The sequence below is a fragment of the Myotis daubentonii genome, chromosome 1 (genome assembly GCF_963259705.1).
Source record: "Myotis daubentonii chromosome 1, mMyoDau2.1, whole genome shotgun sequence".
NCBI classification, from domain to species: domain Eukaryota; kingdom Metazoa; phylum Chordata; class Mammalia; order Chiroptera; family Vespertilionidae; genus Myotis; species Myotis daubentonii.
This window is the reverse complement of record NC_081840.1, coordinates 124,065,996-124,074,683: the sequence shown is the minus strand read 5'-3', so window position 1 is coordinate 124,074,683 and position 8,688 is coordinate 124,065,996. Positions and strand designations below refer to the sequence as shown.

Genomic DNA, 8,688 nt, shown 5'->3' with positions numbered 1-8,688 from the left:
TTACATTATAAGATCCCAAATTATATAAAACAATGTGTGTATAAAGACATGCATTAGAAAATGCATGAGTTGCCTCCACTGGTGTGGCTCAGCAGCTGAGCATTGATCCAGGAACCAAGAGGTCTCTGGTTCGATTCCCAGTCAGGGCACATGCCTGGGTTGCAGGCTCAATCCCCAGTAGGGGGTGTACAGGAGCAGCCAATCCATGATGGTCTTCTCTCATAGGTGTTACTTTCTCTCTCTCTCTCCTTCTCTCTCTCTCTAAAAATTAACAAAAACATATTTGAAAAAAAATGCATGAGTGGATAAAGTAAATGTGACATACACATTTCTTCTTTAAAAGGTGGATAGATGCGTAGGCAGGAGGGATTTATTTTATATTATGCACACAAATAAGCACTCATATATAAAGTAGAAGTCAATTAGATTAATTTTCATCTTGTTTTGTGACAAGTAAATAATAGAATGAGCCATGTGTGTCTTAGCTTCTGGTAATACATAATAAAATAATACATTTACTTGGCATTCTAATGTACACATTTTGTTCTATTAATTATGTCTACACTAATTTATAAAAGTAAGATGTTGATTTAATCTGTTTTAAGGTATTTATGAGTATATAAAAGGAAACAGATTCCAAAAATTCCTCATTGATTTTAACAAAATTATTCCTTAGTTAAGTGGTTGTCCCTATGAAATATGTTTATAAATATATCTTCTTACTGTCCTCATGCACATTTTTAAATTTCTATTACTCTTTTACTTATCACTTGAAACTGATATGGCTTCTTGGCTTAGGTGTACCCATATAGGTATGAGTTTGGAGAGTCAAAAAAGTTAATCTGGTCTGCATCTATTTTCTGGATTGGTTATAAAAAAGCTTCTCTCTAAGACAAAGTGACATATTTTATATATATTAAATGCTGGTGTTAGAAAGTTAAAACAACACTTTCCATCTAGATTCCACATGTTGTAATAAGGTGTGTGTGTGTGTGTATACATTCATACAAATATAAAATTACATTATTAAATTTGTGTGTAACCAGAGGAAATGGGCTTAATGCAATAACCAGACTGTACTATGTATCAACTTTATCTTTAAGTGATAGTTTACTTAATTTCTTCACATAGATTTAATGTTAGCATGTGCATGCTTAATTCTGGTATTTTTTCTTAATATTTTACCTAGAAACACTTTCTTATATAGTCCCCCAAACCTACATAAACTTCCTTCTCCATCAAGCAATCCATATTAGCAATTAACTATGTATTCTTTCATATTTTGCCTTCATGATCACAGGACCACTAAAGGGAAGGCAATAATATGGACATGTTATATGCAAATTAACATTGTCAGCCACTGGAGTGTAATGTCCATTGTGAAACTTGAGTGATCAGTATAGCACATGCACCTCAAATTATCCCCGCAAAAAGGAGAAGGAAAATGAAGCACTATCTACCATCTCTCATTAGTCATTAGTTGGGGTCTTTTACTGAGGAAATGCATTTCTGGACAACAGGGCCCACCTGCAGTGTCTGCAGGCAAAGTGGGTTTACAGTGTCAAAGAAAGGCCTGAGATAAGTGCAGATGCTGTTGGTTAGAGGGCAGACTGAACTGTACTGCACTGGCAAGCTCCGTGAGGCTGTGGACAAGGTATTGCCAACAGTTTCTGACAGAGAAAACTTGGAAATCACCTGTGGAAGATGGCAGAGCCTTCATCAGCCTGAATTCCTGAATGACTATGTGGAACCCCCACTTCAACACTGCAAGTTGGATTTTATAGAGCGAGAAACAAAATTGTATGTGTTGAAGAATGGAGACTAGCTAGGGGGTTATGTGTTACAGCAGCAAATATTAATGCATATTGGATACTTTTCTGACTCTGTAAGTCTCGAAGAATCAAAGAAAAATATTTTATTTAATTCTCACTGAGGATATGTATTTGTGTTTATTTTTTCCATTGATTCAGGAGAGGGAGGAAGGGAGAAGGAAAAATAGGGGGAGAGGGAGAAAGAGAGAGAAACATCTATGTGAGAGAGATACATAGATTGGTTGCCTCCAGTAGGGCCCCAAACTGGTGATCAAACCCACAACCTAGGTATGTGTCCTGACTGGGAATCAAACGAAATCCACAACATATTGGTTTATGTTCGACCAACTGAGCCACCCAGCCAGAGCAAAAATCAAAATTGTAAATGAAAATCAGGATTCCATCACCTCCATTTCCAATACTTTAATTAAAATTCTTCAAAAGAGATATTGAATACTCTCATTCTGTATTGTCACGGAGCGATGCATACGATATTGGCACATTATTTGCTTTCAACATGGCAATAACTTGCCCGCTAATGTGTTAACAGAAATATCAGAACATTTGAACCTACTATATTCATAAATGACAAGACATCTGTAGACTTCACCATCAATCAATTAAACAGAAACTTTTTATTCTCTAATGTCTCACCATCTTTTTTTAAATTACTTTAGCAAGAAACTGTTAACACCTTCTGGACATTATGGTAAGAACAAATAGTAAAATAGGGATTTTTAAATATTAAGATCCTTAGTAGTTTGTTCTCACTTGAATTTATCGCTGTAGTACTTCCATTGCTTTGTTGCTTTCTCTTTAAGCTTGTCTTAGGTTTACCATAGCTAGGTCATTTTCAAAGTTACTTTTCCTTTTTGATTCTCTAAGTTCCTATAAATGAATTAAAATTCAATGTGGTTCTGAGGAGATAGAAGAGGGTAAACCTAAGGATGTTGCTAAGGCGGAATTCTGTGAGGAGCTAGCAAAGCATACCAGTATATCTACCCTTAGACAGAGGATCACACTCTCTTCTTTCTCTGGTGCACTGGGTTCCTGGCTCTCCAATGGCAGGGAATATGCCCCCCTGTGCCCACATGGCTTATGGCCGTATGGAACGCCGCACGTGGACTAATGGACTTGGATGCTTGGATGTGATCTACACCCAGCTGCGAGGTGGAATGGGAGCTCTGAACACTGGCCTGCTTTTGGCTCTCCTGGATCCCCAGCTGCACCTTTCCCAGGACTGGCTTAAGGAGCCTGGGACTTTGGAACCTGAAACAAAGAAGCTTCACACTGAAAACCCACTTTGGGCCCCCTGCCTGCCTGCTGCAGGGGGTCTGTCTGTCTCTCAGCAAATTTTACTTATGCTTACTGTCTTTGTCTGTGAACTCATTCTTCAATTTTGCAAGACAAGGAACCCGGATCCGATCACAGCACTTCGGTTTCATCCTTATTATTTTATTATTAACTATATTCATCATACTGATCAAATTTAATTGGTTGCTTAGTAAACATATAACACTCAGACCAATGGTTTATTTATAATTACATTTTAATCATGATAAACACACTGTAAAATGGCATTATTTTGATTAACAGGTGAAAATACCAAAGTTTGCTGTTGAAGATTTTACAGCTATGAAGTGGCAACTCAAATCTGGCTAAGCCAATGTACTCATGTTTCTGTATCACCAATCTCACTGGATTTATTGTACGATGTATCAGATGCCCAATATTCAGAACAGAAACAAAACATGTTAAGAACCCATAATATAAAGTATTTATTTTTTGAGATATTTATCTTTAATTTCAAGGATCAAGAGCATTTCCCAATTTTGAAAATATTTATAGAAATTCCTGTTTACTTGTAACACCTAATTTAGGTTACTTTACAACAATAACAACAACAACAACAACAAAACTCAACCCCAAATATTACCATGTTCATTGTTTCCAGATTTTTTAAAAAAAATCAATTGGCATCAGTAATTTATTCTAGGTATATGTATCTGGCTCAGAAAAAAACACATACATGTATTTAGCAAAGTTCTCTGTTCTTATCTGGAGAAATTTATTAATTTCAAGTCTGTGCATAATTGAGTCAGGTAAAAGAAAATAATTAATGCGTTACAATAACAGTGTGTGGGTTTCACTCATGTTACTGCCAACATTTGAGCAGGATGTAATAAATTGGCATTCATCATCAGTATTTCAAAATTTCTTTTATCAGGCTAAATCAAAATCACATCTGGAGTCTTTAATTGTGCCTTCCAATAAGTTTAGTGCATTGTAAGTGCAATTCAAAGAGCTGACAAAGGCAACATGAGAGTAAGCAATTTTATGAAATCATGTATTTCTCTTAAGCTACCGCTAGTACATACAATCAGTTATAGAATTACCCTTTCATTTCCATTGTCTTGTACTTAGAAACTTGAAATAATGAAGTACTCTAGTAAATAGACATGTTCTTACTCTTTCTATAGCTTCTTTGTTGTTTCCTTTCAACTTTAAACTTATCATTTCTATTCACATTGAATTATTTTACGTTTAAATTTTTTTATTCTCATTCAGAGTGTCAATTTGTTAATATATATATATATATATATATATATATATATATATATATATATATATATATGGTTTTAGAAAAAGGATTTAACTTTTAGGAATTACCATAAATTCCCAAGGCAAGAATCCCCTTGTGGCCTGTAGAGCATATATACTGCAGTGGTTTCAAAATTTTAGCATCTATATGTCACCTGGGGTATGTTGAAAAACTTCAGTTTGTGGAACCCCACCTTAAGATGTATTCCATAGATGGGAAAGGAGAGCAGGAGAATGAATTTTAATAAATAAATTGGTGAATCTGATTCAGGTAGTATGATATTGGAGAATCATTTTTGCAGATTCTATTAATAAAAGATCTGAAATAAACATTTTGAGCAAGTGTTTGGTTGTCAGTTTACATTGTTTCCTGTGGGGGAGATATCTGATGCCTAATCCCCATTCCCTTGAGTTCAGTGGATCTGATACTAATGTGAAATCCCAGCTAGATAATCGTTCCTATGGTTAGACTTTAGAATAGACAATACAGCTTGGGACTAAAGTATTTTTATGGTTGTTTGTATAGAAAATAATACAATAATTAATTAAAAATATAAGAATAAACTGTGTTTTTCATACTTAGAATTGTAGACTTACTTCTGCCCCACCCTGTATTTAGATCCAATTATCATATGCCAGTAATTCCAGCAGGCTTTGCGCTGGTTTCCCAGCCTGTCTTGTCTCCTATCAAATCTAGTGCTGAAAGGCAGTGGTGCTGTCTAATTTGCTAAAAACATCACGGCAGACTACTCAACTGTCCAGCATCCTCCTCAGAGAGGGTGCAGAACATTCATGAGAAAGGTTCAAGTGTGCTGAAAGCAGAATGCGAAAATTAGTTTTTCTTGCTCATAATCTAATAGCCTTTCCTATATATGGCACTATCTTGGTAGTGTATTTCAACAGTAATGCTAGTATTGAATTTACTTATGTTCCAAATTTCTTACTTTATACCTAAAATAATTTTATGTTTTTGAAATGGAATTTTGTCTTTAAAATAAAGAAATAGTTTTCCTTAAGCAGTAACCATCAGTATTTAATACCTTATATTCCAGCTTTGCACGCAAAGAGAGAGCTTTACATCCTCATTTGATTGTCCACATTTATGCTTTATTTACTTAGCTAAAACTCATTGATCAGAAGAACCATCTAGTGACCACACTATGTACTTGGCTTAGGCTTACTGCTAAATAATGTAGACAAAAATTGCTTTAAAATGTCTTTTGTGTATTATTAATATAAAAATATGTTTTTCAAATATAAAAAAAAACTTTGTTAATATTGACTTTGATTTTAGAAGTTATTATGATTTGGACAGTATTTAATATAAAATACTAGGGGCCCAGTGCATGAATTCATGCACCTTGAAAGGAACTGTGAGCTGCAAGGCTGTGAGGGGCACGGGGGCAGGGGGGCATCTCGGCCCATCCTCCATGGCTCCGCCTGGGCCTCCCACCACCACTGACCCCACATGTTGATGGAGCCAGCCCCGCTCACACCTGCTGATGGCACTGAGTAATTGGGGCCAGCACCAGCAGCAGGTGCAAGCATGTCTGGTGCTGTCAGTGGATGAGAGTGGTGGCTGCTGCCCTAGTTGTCCCTCAGGAACAGGGAAAAGTGGAGAAGTCCTCAGGGGATATTGGGGCTGGCAGCTGCCTCTCACATCTGCTGACAGTGCCAAGCGATCGGCACCAGTGCCAGGCACCAGTAGCTGGTGCGAGCACTGGGCAGGACCGTGGCACATGAGAGCAAAGAATTGTTAGTAACCACCAGAGGCTTGCCCAATGACAGCGACTGTTGCCCTGCCTTGGTCTGGCACCCCCACTCACCTGGTCCGCCATCCCGCCATGGCAGATGCCCACCATGTTCCATGCTCTGCCGCTTGCTGCCCATGCCCACGCCCACCATGTTCCGTGCATACCTTCTAGTAGTCAGCTTGCATCATAACAACTGGTTGTTCAGTTGTTTGGTTGTTCTGCCATTCAGTCTATTTGCATATTAGTCTTTTATTATATAGGATAGAATTAAAAATGAAATTAATTACATATAGTTTAATATTTTTAAAGCCAAAAGCTCTTGAGGCAAACAACTGAAAATTGTGGAAACTAGTTTTCTCCAGCTACTGGTAAGGTGCTCATTTCTTCCAAGGATGCTAAGGCTGCAGTGGGTGAGGCCCTCCCTTCATCAGGTGACTAACACTGCTCCTGGCAGCGCTCTTCCAGAGCTCGCCCTCACCATGGCCTGCCGGGAGCCGGTCCATGCTTGCTGTTTCAAGGGACCTGGCATATATGGCATACGGTTCTTAATATGTTTGCTCACCTTCTTGGCGCTGTGTTTTAACCAAGGTCACCTCTCCGAGAAAGGTTGAATCCCCAGGTAGGGATTTTCCCCTGAAGTTAGGGAGGGAATAAAACCCCTCAACTAAGTGCCAGGCGGGTAATTAATCACTTTAACTACGAACAATTATGCTTAAACTACATAATCTTTACTCCCTGGAATGGAGATAAGAAACACCCTAACCTTTGGAATAGAGATTGATGGGATTGAATCAACTGGTATAAATACAGATGTAACAAGACAGAAAGAGACAGAGCTTAGAAGAGAATTCAGAAGACAGAACCTACATGGAGCCTGGAGACAGAAGAACTTTGCTGGAGAGAACATGGCAAAAGATCCTGGACTGAACCTGACTACAGAAATTGGCAAGAGAACCTGACTAGAACCTGGTGACTGAACCTGGCTGGAGATCTCAGACAGAACCTGGCTGGAGAACCTAGCAAGGGAACATGGCTACAGAACCTGGCTGGATATCCTAAGCAGAACCTCTCTGGAGATCGAGACCAGAACTTGGCTGGAGATCCTGGCTAGGCTGCTGATCAACTGAACGCTGTCTCCGTGTCCTTCCTTCTTCGCCGACTCCGTCTACGCCTTTGGGAACCCCTGGACCTGCTGGGGTTGGACCCCGGCAATGGCCTCCGTCTTGGAGCTCACCTGCATCTACTCGGCCCTTATTCTGAACGATGATGAAGTGATGGTGATGGAGCATAAGATCAATGCCCTCACTAAAGCAGTTGGTGTAAAGGTTGAACCTCTCTGGCCAGGTTTGTTTGCAAAGGCTCTCGCCAATGTCAACATTGTCTCAACTGCAATGTAGGGGCTGGTGGGCCTGCCCCTGCAACTTGTGCTGCACCAGCAAGAGATCCTTCCCCCTCCACTACTGCTGCCCCAGCTGAGGAGAAGAAAGTGGAAGCAAAAAAAGAAGAATCTGAGGAGTCTGATGATGACATAGATATTGGTCTTTTTGACTAAACTGCTTTTGTAACACGTTCAATATAAAGCTGAACTCTGAAAGAAAAAAAAAGTATAAATTAAAACAGATGTGTCAGTCTATATTTAATTAATCTGACTATGATTAACATTCTTTTTTCTATTATTTATAGTATATACTAGGCAATATGTGGGAGGAAAAACTACTTTTAAGAACTGTTTGCTGTTCTAAAGAAATGAAAAATATTCTATTTAAGAGATTCCTGAAGTGAGGGTATTTCTGTCTTCTCAGCACTGATAGTGGGCAAAAAATCCCACTCTGCTTTTCTGAATTTTCCAGCTACATCTGTTTCAAGTCTTATTTTTTTATAGTTTCAAATTCACAGGACAGTTACAAGAAAAGCACAAATAGCATTTATATACCCTGTCATTAGTTTCTTGTTTGCCCTTCTTGTGTTTCCATTTGGAAAAATAAATAAATGCTGTATATTTTCTCATTTTTCTTCATTTTAACAAAACCTCATCATTTTATATAAAAATATAAACTTATATTCAGTTGTATTTTTCTTGTTAATAAATCCTAGAAATCCCTCCATTTCACTTCATGAAGATGTCCCTCTCTTTTTACTCATACATAGTGATCAATTTCATAGCCAAACCAAGTATTTTCAAATAATTTTTCATGTGTGAGAACTTACGTTATTTTCAGTATTTCTCCATTATAAATATCATTGTAATGGAATACTTTGTGCATATGTATTTTTGTATAATTGAAATATCTTTGGGGTAAATACTTTGAAAGGATATCTCTCATTTAAAGAGTAAAAGCATAAGCTCAATTCACCATAGCTAAGATTTGGAAACAGCCTAAGTGCCCATCAACAGATGAGTGGATTAAAAATCTGTGGTACACCTACACAATGGAATACTACACTTCGGTAAAAAAGAAGGAACTCTTGCCATTTGCAACTGGAGAGCATTATGCTAAGTGAAATAAGCCAGTCAGAGAAAG

At 37.9% G+C, this 8,688-nt stretch overlaps 1 protein-coding gene across 1 annotated transcript; it reads left to right on the top strand.

Annotated features, from left to right (window-relative positions):
* The first annotated feature begins 7,377 nt into the window (after nucleotides 1–7,377).
* On the top strand, nucleotides 7,378–7,718 carry LOC132233444 (large ribosomal subunit protein P1-like). The gene is made up of 2 exons (XM_059694188.1): nucleotides 7,378–7,510; nucleotides 7,564–7,718. Exons 1-2 carry the CDS (start codon nucleotides 7,378–7,380, stop codon nucleotides 7,716–7,718), a joined length of 288 nt encoding a protein of 95 aa, XP_059550171.1.
* Nucleotides 7,719–8,688: the final 970 nt, after the last annotated feature.